Here is a 17,815-nt window from a genome sequence, read left to right as displayed (position 1 = left end):
AAGATTGTACCAGAGGGAAACCCACAGGGCTGACACGTTTACAATGTTAACTGCCAGAAGTCTTTACATTTTACATTAAAATTATACTTTTTTAGCTGAAAAAGCACTGTTCAAAGATAGGATACTAGTTTGCACTGGTTTACACTAGTTTATACTATCTTTAAGTTCAGGTGTACATTACTGGTAGGTACTAAAAGCATGTGTATGATATTTTAAAAGGGTGTGGTCAGTTTTAAAAAGGAGGTACCATGGAGCTAAAAGTTATCAGTTATTATCTGGATACAGAAGTATTTATGCTTTGAGTGAATTGTTTGGGGATAAGATACTCCACCACTAAGTATTCCTTCCCTGGGAGGCCAGAAATGACTACTGCACAGGTTCCTTTCAACCTAGGACAGGTCTTAGGGTTTTATTGCTGTGAAGAGACACCATAGCATGGACTTGGTGGGAGAACATCACATACATGTATGATGTCCTTAGTTAAGACCCTCACCCAAAGCTGGCTCGCAGTGGCCGCTCAGTAGCAGGGCTGACAGTGACCCTCAGCAGCTGTGTCTCGCTTCGTTCATGTTCACACTGCACACCTTGAGTCCCAGCTCTCCTGAGCACACTGCCCTCTCTCACATCAGCTCTGCTCTGTTCTCCACTTCAACAATGCTGCCATTGGAGGAATTTTATGTAAATGAATCATGCACCAGGTAACCACTGAAATTAGCTTTTTTTGAAGTGTTATATATTATATACTCTTTGATATTATACACAAACCACAGTAAGTGCCTTTCAGTAGTAAAAGGCAGCAGCATCCTTGACATAGAGAGTTCTAATTCAGTCAGCACTGTCAAGACAGTTGCTTCCCAGTGGTTAGCCAGTGGCTGTAACAGGCCAGAGAACACAAGCTGAAACAGTGAGTCTTCTTGTTGCTGCCATGGCAATAGATTGTTCCTAGGGTTTAAACATAGCCATGTTGCCCAGGGAAGTGTTATCCTCAGGATCAGTAACAGTCAAGATCAGTGAGTCAGTTGTTCATGTAACTTCTGCGACAGGCTTCTCCTTGACTTCTGTGGAGATGAAGTGCTGTCTGCCTGAGTGATGCAGTCTCCTAACTGTCACAGTTCTGACATTCTCTTGGGAACTTATTGAATCATTTGAAAAACCTAGTCCCGTGACTTTCATATACCAGGAAATTATGCCTGCTAAGGAATGGAAAGATCCTTGAATGGGGCAAAAGTTTGGTCTGACATAAAGCGTGCTTCAGGGGAGGCCCGCCCAGGCACCTCACGGTCAGTACGCAGGGCTTTACTCTGGGGTGTTTTGATCCTTGCTTCCTTTAAAAACTCAGTTTGACCAAGAAAGCAAGCACAGCAATAACAAGAGGAAGAGAAGGAAGATGACAAGGAAGGGCAGGCCAATCTGTTGTCCCCTAAGTTGCTAAATATTGGTCAGCTTGGAAGGTCCCACAGATGACACAGGACAGATGGCATCCTTCCCCATGGTTGGTTCTGCATATCACACAGAGGTGTAGATTATATCCCTGCTCTCTACCCTGCCTGGAGTAGGTTGCTTCGCTTTTTCCTCTTCCTGGTATGAAGACCTGTCAGTTTCCCTGCTCTTGACCTCCAGATGCACCACCATAAGACAGTTTCCCTGGGAAGCAGTAGAGCAAATTAAGATGCACATAAGGGCTTAAAATCAAAATGGGAGAAGAAGAAGATGGCCCAACTACATGGCACTGGCTTTTTTTTTTTTTTTTTTTTGCCTGAATTTTACCAGGGTCTTGATCAAATTATAAAAATTTTCCTCCTTAGATCCAAATGAGTTGGCCTTAGAGTATATTTTAAGTTAAATTATTTTCATTTTTAATTGTGTCTGTGTGTGGTGTGGGGCGGGGGCAGGCTTGTGTTTTGTGGTTCCTTGGATCCCCAGGGCTTTTGTTTGAGGTGTTTGTGAGCTGTTTGGTCTGGGTACTGGGAACCAAACCGAGTCCTCTGCAGGAGCAATACCTGTTCTTGATCATTGAGGCTATTTCTCCAGTCCCTTCATTTAAAATAAATAACATCATATGTTTTTTAATTTCAGTATTTAGACATGAATTTTCATTAGCTCTGAAAACAGTCATTTCTAACTTAGCATTATAATCTAAGATAAGTTTTATTTTCTTTTGTGGTTGTTAATAAATGTTTTCCTACATAAAAAAATGTTTCTAGTATTTTTGGAGAAGCTGCCATTGTAAATGTTTTAAGTGCTGGGAGTCAAACCCAGGGCCCTGAGTACGCTCGGGTAATTCTCTCTAACCGTTGGACCTCCACCAAGCAACCTTTCTCCATGATGCTACTTTTCCATTTCTCCTTTTTTTTTTAGATTTTACTTTAATTTTATGTAAATGGGTGTTTTGCCTGCATGTATGCACCACATCTGTGCCTGGTGCAGAGGCCAAAAGAGGGTGTTGGATCCTCCGGGACTGAAGTAACAGTTGTTAGCCTCCGTGTGGGTTCTAAGACTTGAACCCAGCTTCTCTACAAGAGCAGCCTGTTCTTAGCCACTGAATCATCTCTCCAGTCCCTGAAGCTGCTTTTAAAAGAAAGTTTGTTTCCATGAGTTTCAAAGTTCTGCTTGGTTCCTGAAGGTGGATTTATTACCAAGGTGTTGTAGTAAGTGCTCTCCTGTCTGTGTGTTCACTCTGTAGAGAGGAAGACTTGAGACATGAGTTCAGACACCAGCCAAGCAGTGATCACCACTCCTCCTCCTCCCAGCATGCCTCACAAAGAGAGGTATTTTGACCGAATCAATGAAAGTGATCCAGAATACCTTCGAGAGAGGAACATGTCTCCTGATCTACGACAGGACTTCAATATGATGGAGCAAAGGAAGCGAGTCACTCAGATCCTGCAGAGTCCTGTGAGTTGAAGTAATGATAGGCCTTCCTCTTTGGAGACCTTGGTATGATGTAATGAAATGGTTGAAAGTCTTCAGTAAAGAGGGCTGGGGAAACAGTGAACTTGTGCTTAAAGAGTGAGCAGACTCACGCATAAACGCACGCGCGGAGCTGTACCAGTAGCAAGCAGGCATTTCAGTAATGGCCATTCTCTTGGAATGTTTTCTGGGTGTAATTTCATCTAAAGAAAGACAGATGGTTCTCTGAGAGTTTGAGGATACCCAATTCAGACATTATCTGAACAGACAGGCAGGTATACTCAAGTCCTGTAAAAAAGCTAGATATATTCATGTGCATAGTTTTGTGTCCCTGTGGGTACTTTAACTTCAGCATTCATAAAAGTATAGAAAGACTTCAGGATGTTGACAAGTTCTGTGCTTTAGTGGCCTGTTGTTAAATTAACTCATGCAGGCACATATATATGAATGCACTCCACATTAACTAGGCTAAAAGTAGATTATAAATTTAGCTTAAGCTGAAATTTTTGTCAAAAAATATATTTTTGTTTCTTTTTTTTGTTTCTTTTTGTTGTTGTTGGTTGGTTGACTTAAATCATATTGAAGTAATTTGTTAAGTTTCTTCCAGTTATTTAGTGCAGTGGTTTTCCACCTTCCTTAATGCTGTGACCATTTAACACGGCATTGTTATCTTCATCTGTATGTGGTGGTGACCCCAACTGTAAAACAAACTTTGATGATGCTTCATACTGTGATGCTGCTACTGCTATGAATCATAAGTAAATATTTGTGCTTTCTAGTAATCTTAGGCAACCCCTGTGAGCCCTGAGAGGTCATGACCTGCGGATGAGAACCCCTGCTTTGGGTGGGATTCCACAGGCCGCCGCATAAAGTGATGGGAAGTGAGACTCACTGGATCTGAGAAGCAGAATGGATGGATAAGTTCATGCATACTGAAGATCACAGCACTCCTAAGGCAGAGTCGGCACATTTAGGCACATGGCATTTAGGTTAGGATTATATTAGGTTTCCAGTTTAGCTGCTAAAATAAGCACAGGCCATCCAGGCTGCCTAATGCCGCCTGGTAAATCATTCTGTTATGTGCCCTTGTGAATTTAATCACAGGAGTTGAGTCCAAAGCCAAAGGGGAATTCCATTCTGAGTGATTTTCCACTACCAGTGGCTTTGACAAAAGCGTTGAAAGATATCTTACAAAGTAGTGCAAGCTTTGAAGGGTTTTCTAAGTGTAATGCCAGTTTAGAAGCCTTTCAGATGGAGCAGAGACAAGCCAGAGAGGTGAAGATGGCGGAGCACATGCACTGTGACTTGCTGTACTCAAGCCTAGAGAACCCGCGGTTAGAGCTAACCTACAGCCAAGTGATTATTGTAGCCAACGCTGTAAAGTAATTGAAAGAATGAAATCAGACCACATTTTGTTCAGGACTGTAAAATAGTGACTTTTTTTTTTTTTTTTAAGGATAAATGCCCCAGAGGACCAGTCATTAAACATGGAAAAAGTGCGAATTTATATGCCAGATTTTTCTGTTTTCTAGTATTCTTCCATTAAAGACATCATAGCTTTGAGAATATATATATATATATATATATTCTTTTTTTGTTTCTTTTTGTTGTTGTTGGTTGGTTGGTTGGTTGGTTGGTTGGTTGGTTGGTTTTGTTTGTTTTGAGACAAGGTTTCTCTGTATAGCCCTGGCTGTCCTGGAACTCACTCTGTAGATCGGGGTGACCTTGAAATCACAGAGATTCACCTGCCCCTGCCTCTTAAGTTCCAAGATTAAAGAAACTAATGAAAGCAAAATACACTCTTAATTAAACTCGTATTGTGCACCAGGTACCTGTTACAAATGTACAGCAGTCTGTGAGCCTCCAAACATTGATATCCCTACTTCACACATGAATAAATTGAAAATGGGAGACATAACATAATTGGCTGAATGGTTTCAGCTTGGTTAAATGGTGGGCTTGGAATTTGAACCCAGGTGTTGTTCGTTACACTGTAATTACTGAAGCCTTCCAAACAGGGAAAGGTTCCAAGTCCTTTTTTGTTTTACATCTTCACATTTGTTGCTTAAGTTAATTCAGCCCAACCCAGGGAGAATGTCTAGAAATAAGACAATATGGGAATATACAAATGTGAATATTTGATTTTTTGCATATGCAAATATGGAAATACAAAAAATAGCATTTTATTTCTTTCACCTGAGAAAGCTTTCTAACCTCTTTATTTATATATATATATATATATATATATATACATATGTTTTATGAAACTCAGTTTTATAGTCTTACTCAACAATAAAATAAAAGGATGTAAGATTCAGATAAGCTCAACTCCTTCAGCATTTTTTAACCTAAGCATTATATACTGTTTTACTTTAGACTTGTGTTTGATAACGGAGCTGTTTAAACTGTCAACTTTGGAGACAAACTAAGTGTCTTAGTTAGAGTTTGTGTTTTTGCACAAACATCAGAACCAAGAAGCAAGTTGAGGAGGAAAGGGTTTATTCAGCTTACAGTTCCACATTGCTGTTCATGATCAAAGGAAGTCAGGACTGGAACTCACGCAGGTCAGGAAGCAGGAGCTGATGCAGAGGCCATGGAGGGATGTTTCTTTCTTTTTTTTTTTTCGATATATTTTTTATTTACATTTCGAATGATTTCCCCTTTTCTAGCCCCCCACTCCCCGAAAGTCCCATAAGCCCCCATCTCTCCCCCTGTCCTCCCACCCACCCCTTCCCACTTCCCCGTTCTGGTTTTGCCAAATACTGCTGGAGGGATGTTTCTTACTGGCTTGCTTCCCCTGGCTTGCTCAGCTTGCTTTCTTATAGAACCCAAGAATGGTACCACCCACAAGGGGCCCTCCCCCCTTGATCACTAATTGAGAAAATGCCCCACAGCTGGATTTCATGGAGGCATTTCCCCAACTGAAGCTCCTTTCTCTGTAATAACTCCAGCCTGTGTCAAGTTGACACACAAAACCAGTCAGTACACTAAGTTTTCAAGGAGAATTTTAAATTGCAACATTAAATTACTTCTTTAAAATGTATAATAAAGCCGGACATGGTGGCGCACGCCTGTAATCCCAGCACTTGGGAGGCAGAGGCAGGCGGATTTCTGAGTTCGAGGCCAGCCTGGTCTACAGAGTGAGTTCCAGGACAGCCAGGGCTATACAGAGAAACCCTGTCAAAAACAAAAACAAAAACAAAAACAAAACAAAACAAATGTATAATAACATGCAATGAAGTTGAAATCTTATTTTTTTAAAGAAAATTATTTATTCTAGTGGAGAATAGACATTTTATGCAATTATTACATAGGAGAAATCAATCCTCCATTTAAGTAACAGACTGACAAGACTTTGTAAGTAATAACCCAGCTAATGAATTTTGCTATCCTTTGCTCAAGTTGATTCTTTACTTTCTACCTAAAAAAAATGGAAAGTTAATATTACAGTAACTGAGATAAACTAGACATAGATCATCTAGAAAATGAAAGGCACACCGCCCTAGTCATGCGCTCTCCTGGTGTGGCAGCATTAGAAGGAGAGGTTAGCAGTACAGCTCTGTAAGACAGGCACCTGAACAGACAGAAGGACATAGAAGAGAGCAAATGCTGAGATTCCCCCCAACTAGAATTTTTAGGAGGGGACTCCAAGAAGATGGTTACAAAGACAAATCAGATAAAGGGAGGAATTCCTTAGAGAGAGGAGCAGTGGAAGTCCAGCACTTCCCTCTGACAAAGTCGAATGAGCAAGCAGACAGAAATGCACATTGTGATACGATATGAGGAGGCTAAAGGTTAGACCTGGGCGTTAGGGTATGTGGGCAGGCAGAATAAACCAGGAGAATTACAAGGCAGTCCACCGTGCACTTCCTGAAGTCCCAAAGGGCCAATGTTTGTTCATTCCTTCTATTTAAATCTTTTTCTCTAAAGTACGACCTAATGCATGGGTGTGCAGTGCTTGTTTTCTATTGGTGCTCAAGACTTAGCTCATCCATCATTCAGTAGGAAACTCACTTAGCTTGCACTTCAGTGGCCTCATTGGTAAACAAGGAAACTGCTTTACACATCTGTGAAAAGACAAGGAAGGATCGGAGGTGTGGGACACAGTGCCAGCACACAAATTGATAAATTAAGGCACAGGATGTTTTTGTGTCAATACTTTGAAGATTATAGTCATAATTTCTTGGACTACTCTGGTCTTTGAAGGCCGTAAAAACTCTGTCACCCTGACAGCATTCTGGCTTGATCGTACTGTTTCTAGACTGTCATAATCTCCAGTCCCTCCTTTCTTATGCCTGGGTGTAAGGAGGAGGGCACGGTTTATGCTGTGGCTTTATATGTTGGTACTGGAGACTTAACTTGCTCTCCCTCTCTAGAAGCCAGGGTGTGGTGTAAGCTTGCTGCAGCTTACAAGCTGGTGTCTCATTGTTTTGATATACATCCCTTGCTGCATGTGGGCAGGCATTTGGCCTAGCACTCTAGGGTCACCATAACCCACTAATAACTTTGTTTGCTTTATCCTCAGCCAACCAAAGGCTCTGGTGCCGGGGCTCACTCAGCATTCCTGGTCCCAGCACACCTGCTGCCTTGTATGTGGTTTCAGAATTGCATCCCACATCTGATAAAGTTAGGAAAAGATCCTCTGCCCAAGTAAAAATGCTACCTCTAGAGGGTTTTTTGGTTTGGTTTGGTTTGGTTTGGTTTTGGTTTTTTTTTTTTTTTTTTTTTTTTTTTTTTGGTTTTTCAAGACAGGGTTTCTCTGTGTAGCCCTGGCTATCCTAGAACTCACTCAGTAGACCAGGCTGGCCTTGAACTCAGAAATCCGCCTGCCTCTTCCTCCCAAGTGCTGAGATTAAAGGCGTGCACTACCACCGCCCGGCTACCTCTAGATTTTTATTCCCTTTAGTTACTAGCTGTGCAGGCTTGAGCAAGTCATTGTATATTTTAATATACAATGTTCATGTGTCCATGTCAGTCAACTACAAAGAATTACTTTATTGACATTTGTTATAAAAATGTAATTTATGACTCATCTTAAAGTGCTTTTAATATTTTGTTGATTGACTTATTGGTGTCCATATTAGAAACCAATGTATTAGTGGTTATAACTATATGATAATATAACATACACAATAATTATATTGTTTATTGCCTATTAGAGCCTTGCTATGTTACCCTGGATGGCTTGTCTGGAATTTAATACATAGCCCAGGTTCTTCTCAAGCTCATCATCCCCCTGCATCAGCCTTTTATGTGCTGGGATTATAGATATATATCACCATGCCTGGCCCTTATAATATTTGAAAGTTGAGAACATTTACTGACAAATTTCTAAAATGAATGGAACAATTTATATCCTAGTAATTGCTATACTTGATTCTGTTTTATGACATAAGTAGTTATCTGAATAACCTTCCAAAATATGTGAAACAAAAATTGACATGAATATGTGTGACAAAATTAAATCCTTAGCTTTAAAGGAATTATCATTTTTGATGTTTTGTCAACTGTATGAAAAGACTAGGGGTGTGGTTATTTACATTAAAAATGGTGTTCTTCCATCCAGAGACTGCCCCACCTGGGGATCCATCCCATATGCAGTCACCAAGCCCAGACAATATTGTGGACGCCAAGAAATGCTTGCTGACAGGAGCCTGATACAGCTGTCTCCTAAGAGGCTCTACCAGAGCCTGACAAATACAGAGGTGGATGCTCACAGCCAGCCATTGGACTGAGCACAGAGTCTCCAATGGAAGAGTTAGGGGAAGGATTGTAGGAGCTGAAGGGGTTTGCAATCCCATGAGATGAACAACATTATCAAGCAACCAGACACCTCCCCCCCCCCCAGAGCCTCCAGGGACTAAACCACCAACCAAAGAGTACACATGGAGGGACCCATGGCTCTAGTCACATATGTAGCAGAGGATGGCCTTGTCAGGCATCAATGGGAGGAAAGGTCCTTGGTCCTGCAAAGGCTTGTTGCCCCAGTGTAGAAGAATGCTAGGGCAGTGAGGCAGGAGTGGGTGGGTGGGTGAGCACTCTCATAGAGGCAGGGGGAAGGGGATGGGATGGGGGATTGCAGAGGGGAAATCAGGAAAGGGGATAACATTTGAAATGTAAATAAAATATCCAATAAAAAAATAGCTTTCTTTGTGGCCTATAGAAGCCATTTAAGACTTAAAAGGTACAGTCATCCTTGATGTCAGATATGATATCTCTGATGCCATCCCAGAGGTTTATTACCTGTGTGACTTTGAATAACCTTGTGAAGATATATGGTCTCATTTAGCAGAAATTTCTGGTCACTTTAACAAATGCTTATAACTCTCTTAAGCAACAAGTTGCTCTTTAATCTTGAAGCCATTAAATCAGTATGCTGAGCAGGTTTTCCTGATTCATGTGTGTCCCCTGGGATATGAGATAAACTTTAACCCATTTCTAGAAAACATGTACAATGTTACAGTGTACACTTGAGACCTTAACCTCATTCCTGGCTCATACTTGCCTCCTTGGGTTTATTTTTTTACACTAACTTGACTTTCCTTGCCTTTGTTTATATTATTTTATTTTTGTTGGAAACTATCTTCAAATCTTCTTGGAAGACACTGAATAATAGACTATGTTTCCCTCTCAAAGCTGATATATAAGTGATATATATCATAGGCAGTATAATTTTGTAACTGAATCAAAGTATTATTGCTGCCTTAAACTGAGCATTTAAAATGTTTTTGTTTTAAAGAGAAGACATGGTTTTATAAGAAGGGATTGATCAGTTACCATGTGTCCAAGTTTTTTCTGTAATTACATAAAAATTCAGTGAGGAGATCCAGAGATTATTGTTTATTATTATTTTTTATTGTTTTTTATTTATTATTATTTATTTTGCCATTAGTGTAGGAAATAAAATGCTGTGCCTGTCTACTGTAGGTACTATATCTTAATTTCTTTGAAATTAAGAACACCTAATGTTTTTTCTCCCTTAAGAGATTCTTGCTACCTATTATTTTATGTTTTATATTTTATTGTAAGTAGCATTGTAAAAACCCTCAGAAGAGGTTTGGGAGAAAGTGTTTTTACTGGCAGGTGAGGTGTGTGTGCTCAGGTGGTTGTTTTGTGTATTGCAGGCCTTTCGGGAAGACCTAGAAAGCCTCATTCAAGAACAGATGAAGAAAGGCCACAACCCAACCGGTTTACTAGCGTTACAGCAGATTGCGGATTACATCATGACCAACTCCTTCTCAGGCTTTTCTTCACCCGCCCTGAGTATGTCAGTTGTGATTCTTTATTTCCTCTACTGAAGAACACTGCACCTCCTTAGCTACTTGTTCTTGTTCAGCTATACAACATACAGCTGGGTCTGCTGGCACAGCCTACAGTACCAACTGCTCAGCAGGATGAAACCAGGGCTAGCCTGGGAAAACTAATGAAGGCCATCAAAAGTAAACAAGAGGCCTAGAGATGTTGTTCAGTGCCGGTACTGTTCCCAAGGTCATAGGTTAAATCCCCAGTACCTTTTCAAAGCTAATAACATCTGATACTTAGAGTAGCCAGCCACTTAGTAGACTTTGTGAGCCTTATTAAAATATTAAGGCATGGTCACTATCCCAGGTGAATGTATTTTAATTGACCCTGGAGAGCACTGTAGTGATTCGTGCTTTCTTTTGGCCTCCCAGTTTCTGAGTGGTTTCAGTCCATCACAGCAGGAAAGGCAAAACAGCTCTGACTGTGAGATGAGAGCCTGAGACAGAGCAGCTCCCCACAGCACAGGAAGCAGACAGTGGGCCTGTTCCTGCTGGCCAGCTTCTCAGCAGTTACCCCACTTGCAAAGGTTGTACAGTCTTCACAATAGAACACAGACTGGAAACCAAGTATTCGACATATAATCCTTTAGTGACCATTTCAGAATCCAGCCATAACAATAACTGTAGAAGAAAACGTTGAAAAGCCATTCACAAGAAACTGTCCATTTCCCTTTCCCGTGTCCTCATACTGAGAGCTGGAGTTGATGATTGCGTAAAGGGCCTGAAGAAAAGCGGATGAAGGAGGAGGAGCAGGAGTCAGGTTGGAAGGGATTCTAGTGAGAGCGTGGGGAAAACCAGGTGCTCTCTCCAGTGCATGGCTCCTGCTAAGAGCAGTGACTTGTAGCTCTGAACTCCCTGTAAGTGCTAAGGCCCATGGGCTGGAAGCGCTAGTGTTTCTGCTGTAACTTTACTCAGAATCTTTGTAGTGACGGGCAGGTACAGGGGCCACACAGGGCTAGCAGATATTGCCTCATGGAAGACTCAGGAGATAAGGGGCTTTTCTTTCTTTTATTTGTCCCCTACTGTCTCTTTCTTTTGTTAATAGAGATTTCTAAGTCAGATTTTACTGAATGCAAGTCTTTTCCAAACACTTGAGACCCAACAGGAGGAGAATATAAGGCGGCCTGTTTGTCAAACACCAAGTTCACCATTGCCTTGGGCCTGCAGGTCCTGGGATAGCAATCTAGGGAAAGGAACTGGGTCAGACTGGAAAGACTCTTCACTGTTAGACCCAAGAAGCTGCCGGCATAGAAAGTGAAGGCCCAAGTGACAGAGGAGAGGGTTAGTGGCTGATGATCTGAGTGAGGAACAGGAGAGGGGAGGGGAGGGGAGGGGAGAGAGAGGAGGGGAGGGGGAACTGAGTCAGATCGGTGAAAGAATCTCAGAGGGAGTTATGTGCCTGTGTTAGCTGTGTGGTTGTGGTTCTATGAGAGGGGCAGGCACATGAGTCACCTAGCTTCCAGAGAAGCAATCTACCAGCAGAAACAAAAATTCAAAGCTTGAGCTATTTTTAAGCACTCTGTTACAGTGGGCATTTCTACTAAGCACTGTTTTAGAGACAAGGACTACACAGGAAGATTCTCTTCCCCTTGGAGTTAGGAGATACACTAAATAAAGCAGATGATGAGACAATAGGGCATCGCCATGCAAGGACCTGGAGTGTGGGGAAGTGCTGGGAGAGTCTGCGCAGTACACACACGAGGTCATCAAAGGTGGCCGCTCTGAGGAGAGCCCGTGTCAACTCATGCTTGAAAAGCAGGGTGCGATGTCTTTAGAAGGAGAGAAAATATCCAAGTCCACAGACCTGGTAAAGGTGCCAAGTCAGAAAAAAATGGGGATGCAATTGGGCTCCTCAAGGAGCAGAAATAAAGATAAAAGCCTGCTTGTTCTCTAGGGGCGAATAGAGCAGAATTAGATGAGGGCACAGGCAGGGCACACGGTATGTAAATGTAATGATGATGTCATCATGGCCTGGTTTGGAAGTTGGCATCTTGTTCCTACCTTTATGGGAAGACATTTTTAAACTGGGGTGATTTTTAAAGACACACTATATTTTCTATGCAAGAATGGACTTGAAGATTTCATAGAATTAATAAGAAAACTAGGAAGAACCAGGGTTTACGATCTAGTTTGGTTTGGGAAATGAAAGAAACTGTGGCATGTTTGCTTTGAGTTGCCAAGATGCTGCAGCTATTGAAAATGCAGTTGAGCACTTAGGAGAGAGCCTTGGCAGTCAGATCAAGAGAAGTGCTACCCAGGCCATGGCTCCACCTGGGGGAAAGAACTAATGCAGACTCCCCTTTGGGTATCCTAGATTCCACATCAGGAACATGTTTGTAGTTATAGGTGGTAGCAGGAAAGCCAGATCCTGGATCCCAGTGACTAGAAGTCAGGAAGTGCAAATGGACTCATTTGGAAGATTTTTGTGGCAATGTGAAAAAAGAGAAGTTGTATAGGAAGTAAAAAGAGAGTAAAGGATAAAATGGTGGTGACTATAAAATTTATTAAAAATTAAAGTATTTTAGCTGGGCACGATGGCTTATGCCTTTAATCTGAATACTTGGGAGGCAGAGGCAGGTGAATCTTTGAGTTCGAGGCCACTCTGGTCTACAGAGTGGGTTCCAGGATGGCCAGGACTACACAGAGAAACCCAGAAATCTCAGGAAAAAAATGTTTTTGATTATTTTGTTTGGCCTATTCGTGATTGAAACTGTTTCTTTGGAGTTGTTTGCAATCTAAAACTTTCAACCTACCCTTTATTTTTGAGACAGGATCTCATGTGGTGCAAGGTGGCCTTGAGCTCATTATGTAGATGCCCTTCAAGGTGGCCTTGACCTTGTGGTCTTGCTTTCTCTACCTCCCAAGTGCACAGGTTATAGGAATGTACCATCACACACACACACAACTGGGTTTCTCTTTAAAAGGTCTTGCAGTTTAAACAGTGCCACAGGCAGGAGCAAGAAGTGGAGGAAATTTACTGCAGTATCCACACGTGAGTTAAGGCACAGTCTCAAGTGTGGAAAGTCAGGACCATGTGAGAAAGGGGAAGCGTGGTAAGTCACCACTGGGACCAGGCGGTAAAAGGAAAGACTGGAGCACACTCTTAATCCCAGCATTCAGGAGGCAGAGTTAGGTGGTAATAAGACACTGTCTCAAAAGAGGGGGGAGTTAAAAATAAAATTTAAATAATAATGAGTAAAGACTACTAATTGAGCTTATAGAAGTTGTAATGTCAATATTACAGAAATAAAGAGAAGAAAGCAAGAAAGGTGAGAGTAGAATGAATCACTGTGAACTTCAACTTTGTATGTTACTGTCACGGGCTTTTATAAATAGCAGGATGGAGGAGGAGGGCCTGCCTGCTCAGAGAGGAAGACGTTCTCACAGACAGCACCCGACTGAGGGAGATGTGTTCATGAAGAGAAGCAAAGGAGGGAGGAGCATAACAGAGGAGAAGAGGACCTGTGAAGTAGGGGAAAAGGGAGGGAGCACTGCAGGGTCAGCAGTGAGGGAGCACTGCGGGGTCAGCAGTGAGGGAGCACTGCGGGGTCAGCAGTGAGGGAGCACTGCGGGGTCAGCAGTGAGGGTAAGCAGAAGCTGCTTACTCAGTAACAATTGGACTTGGTAGCTAGAAGGCAGAAGCCAGACAATTTTCATGCATTTTTTTTTCCATTTCAGATGCTTTTATGTTAAACTATGTCAAAATAGATATTAAGAAGTTATCTTTCAATTGATTTTATCATCATCATCATCATTATTATAAGAATAATAGTTTCTTAGTGGCATATTTACCTTTGAGGTCATCTGACCATCTTTTCCAAGAGATGTAACTTGTAGTCAGTATCTCTCAGGTCCAAGGTGAAAATGCTCTCACTAAACCATTCGTGAAGACAGCAACCCTGATTTCTACTCTCATTGCATTTCTCTGAAGGGAGATTGAACCATAAGCCATAGTGCGTGCTGATAAACCTCAGGTGGTGGTTTGTTCACAAAGCTGGAATTGACCGGGCATGGGTGACTTGCCAGCATCTAATTGCTAGGTTAAAGGATTACTTCAGTCAAATCTCTTGCATTTTTCCCCATTTAGGTCTTGGCATGGTCACACCAATTAATGACCTTCCCGGTGCAGATACATCCTCCTATGTGAAGGGAGAAAAGCTCACTCGCTGCAAGCTCGCCAGCCTCTACAGACTCGCAGATTTGTTTGGGTGGGCACACCTGGCAAATACCTACATCTCAGTGAGTCCTTACCTTTGCTTCCTTTTTCTGAAATTCTCACTAGATGCCAACAGTGATCTCTCCTCATTACTGGAAAGTGAAATTTCAGATTTAATGATAAATTAAATCTCATCTCCGAGGAAAAGGCTAATTGCCCAGCTTTCCTCTTCCCACTCGCTTGTCTGTGATGTTCCTTCAAAGGCCAGCTGTAGAACTTCCCAGAGAGAGATCCTCAGTGTTCTCCCTTTCCCATGATGCCTAGCTGATCAGCCTCTGCGGCATTGCAAAGCTCTGGGGCCGGAGGGTGGAGGACACAGGTTCCTCCCTGTGCTTGTGATCCTTAAGAACATGTTAAGAACACGCCTCCTAATTTACATACAGACAAGCATTGAAAGGTAGGAAGTGCAAAATGAGAGAGCGTCAGGTTCTTGTCTGTCTGAGTCCTAACTGGCAAGCAGAAGAGAGGCTACTGAAGGGGAGGGGCACGAGGGAGAGAGAGGGAGAGAGGGAGGCTGGGGAAGGAGAGAGAGAAAAGGAAGAAACCAATTTTGTGTGACAAAAATACCACAATGCTTTATAAACTAATAAACCCATAAATAAGAAATACCCTTCTGTTCCCTGTCACCTGTTTTCACTTTGCCACACTTGGAAGGATGACACTGTTTGGTATAAAAACCATTGAGATGCTGGGTGGGAATGAGATGCACAGTGCTGCAGGTTCCCACAGTAGCCGTTCCTCAGTTTCCCCACTTCATCAATACCTTGATTTCCTCACAGATGTTTTTTTCCTCCAGACCCCTGTCCATTGGAAACATAATCGTAGCCATAGTTATGCTATAACTACAAGTGCCTTGTTCTAAGCCTGTGGTTTTCCTTTCTTCCAGGTACGAATAAGTAAGGAGCAAGACCATATTATAATAATTCCCAGAGGCCTCTCTTTCTCTGAAGCCACAGCCTCCACTTTGGTACTGCTCTTATCCCTGTGTTACATTTTATGGGTATTCTTGTATTTAAGAAAAAATTTAGAGTTCAAGAAAAATAGGGTAACTGACAACAACATTGATAAATTGACTTGGATTATCTGATTTTTTTTTCTCTTTTTTCAGACAGGGACCTTGGTGGGTAGCCTAGCTGGCCTCAAACTCACAGAATCCCCCTGCCTCTGCCCACCAAGTGTGGGCTTAAAGGTGTGTGCCACCACACCTGGCTCTGCTTATATTTTAAAGAAAAACTTTTGACTATTGTCCAACTTAGACAAATGTTTTCCAAACAAGGTCAAACTACAGTCCACAGTTGAATGTAAACAGTCTAGTTGGTGTGCGCGCTGCCCTGCCCTGCCCTGCCCAAGTCTTCTCTTCTCCATGATCCCATGCTAGTGGCTGCCATGGGCATGGGTGCCACAGTGTCAGCAGCGAGCACCTCCAGCCTGCCGCAGCAGGCAGACACCAGCCTTGCTCCATCCCTGCTGAGGGGCTGGAGTTAGTCAGGCCTGGGATCTGTTTGTTGTTTAAGTGCAAACTTTTTTTTATTTTTACATAATACTTGTTTTAGAAATAATATGGGAACCAAGCTACAGCTTGTGTTTTACAAAGTGCTTCTGGCCGCCTTTGCTCTGTGTGATTGATTGAGCTGCTGCAAGAGGGCCACAACATCCAAAACACTATCCGGACACTGGATTAGTGCGCCAGCCCCTGGGGTAGTAGGAAGGCTGTACATGAAGTTTGGTACACATGCACCGATGAAATATATCTTTCTGATTTTTCCAGGTGAAAGTCAACATTATAGGAGAAGTGGTGGACCAGGGGAGCACTAATTTGAAAATTGACCACACAGGATTCAGTCCCCATGCCGCCATCTATTCAACACGCCCCGACGTGAAGTGTGTGATACACATCCACACCCTTGCTACAGCCGCTGTAAGTCAGCCATGTGCCACACCAGAATGGTTACACAGAGTCCTGGTTTTGTGCTTCACGATGCAGTGCTTCGTGGTATACATTTCACCAGCCCCCACTGACCCCTCTGCTCATACAGAAACAAGTGTGTGTTAAAAACTGAGCACTTTAATAGTGGGTCATTGAGGATTTGAGAGGACATTGTTCATAATATTTGAATTGTGCTGTATCCCTTTAACTCTCTCTCTCTCTCTCTCTCTCTCTCTCTCTCTCTCACACACACACACACACACACACACACACACACACACACACCGCTTCTTTCCAGAGACAGTAAATGGAGTGGGAGGTGGGCCACAGTGGCGAGCACTCTGTGTCACCAGTGCTTCCTGGGCCGCCTCAAGAGTCAGGTTCCAGTGATGGTGTATAAAAACTAAATGTGGAATCTTGGGCCCAATCAATAGGTGTCCTCCATGAAGTGTGGGATCCTTCCAATTTCCCAAGAGTCTCTCATCCTGGGAGACATAGCCTATTATGACTACCAGGGCTCCCTTGATGAAGAGGAGGAAAGAATTGAACTTCAGAAAGTGCTGGGTCCAAGCTGTAAGGTACGCAGTGATGTGTTTTCTGGGCTTTGTGGCCTCTGCTTTGGCAAAGCCCTGGGAGCTGTGTGCCCATTCAAGTCCCGCCTGGCCTCTGTCCTAGGTGCTCGTTCTCAGGAACCATGGCGTCGTGGCTCTTGGAGAGACCCTGGAGGAGGCTTTCCACTACATCTTCAATGTGCAGATGGCCTGTGAGATTCAGGTAGGGGCTGCCATGCCCTCTTCTGTTGCTCTATATTTGCCAGGAGTTGGGTTTTGTTCATTTTATTTTCAAAGTCCTGTTGACCAATGACTTATTGTTTTACCTTTTAATAGAAACTCTGCTCTATTTCATTGACAAAGTTTGTGAACTCAGTTATCTCTGAAGTGAAAAAAGGAAAAGAAATTAAAATCCACATGCCCTCAGTATAATCTGAGGAACACGATTTTGCCCACAGTCTTATTTTATTTTCTCTCTAGTTATGGCACTGACTGTGAGAAACAGGGCCTACAGACCAAGAGCCGGGTGCACTGTGGCCGAGCTGAGACAAGGCTGGCAGTGCTAGGAGCAGCAGTATCCCCCTCGGTTTTAGCACACTGCACTCCTTCCTCAGCGGTGCTGAGCATATCACAGAGGCTCTTCAGACCCAGCACAGTCACATGAAGTTAATAACAATAATTTTATTTTGAAGCCAGAAACAATGGAACAGAAAACCTAATTCTTTTTTTTAAAAAAATGATTTATTTATTATTATATGTAAGTACACTGTAGCTGTTTTTCAGACACCCCAGAAGAGGGCATCTGGTCTCACTAGAGATGGTTATGAGCCACTGTGTGGTTGCTGGGATTTGAACTCAGGACCTCCGGAAGAGTAGTCAGGGCTCTTAACCACTGAGCCATCTCTCCAGC

General features: G+C 42.6%; 1 protein-coding gene across 6 annotated transcripts in view; it reads left to right on the top strand.

Moving 5' to 3' along the window:
* The window catches only part of Add3 (adducin 3), a 102,652-nt gene that overhangs the window by 72,297 nt on the left and 12,540 nt on the right, over positions 1-17,815 (top strand). For all 6 annotated transcript variants that reach the window (XM_052183846.1, XM_052183809.1, XM_052183839.1 and 3 more), the window contains exons 2-8: positions 2,684-2,895; positions 10,035-10,173; positions 14,299-14,450; positions 15,314-15,394; positions 16,196-16,345; positions 16,789-16,932; positions 17,030-17,128. In XM_052183846.1, the coding sequence (XP_052039806.1) occupies positions 2,701-2,895; positions 10,035-10,173; positions 14,299-14,450; positions 15,314-15,394; positions 16,196-16,345; positions 16,789-16,932; positions 17,030-17,128 (960 nt within the window). In that variant the 5' untranslated portion in view covers positions 2,684-2,700. The remainder of the gene's footprint in view (positions 1-2,683; positions 2,896-10,034; positions 10,174-14,298; positions 14,451-15,313; positions 15,395-16,195; positions 16,346-16,788; positions 16,933-17,029; positions 17,129-17,815) is intronic.

Source organism: Apodemus sylvaticus, chromosome 1 (genome assembly GCF_947179515.1).
Source record: "Apodemus sylvaticus chromosome 1, mApoSyl1.1, whole genome shotgun sequence".
Taxonomy (NCBI): domain Eukaryota; kingdom Metazoa; phylum Chordata; class Mammalia; order Rodentia; family Muridae; genus Apodemus; species Apodemus sylvaticus.
The sequence above is the reverse complement of the archived record's forward strand: the minus strand, read 5'-3'. Positions and strand labels throughout refer to the sequence as shown.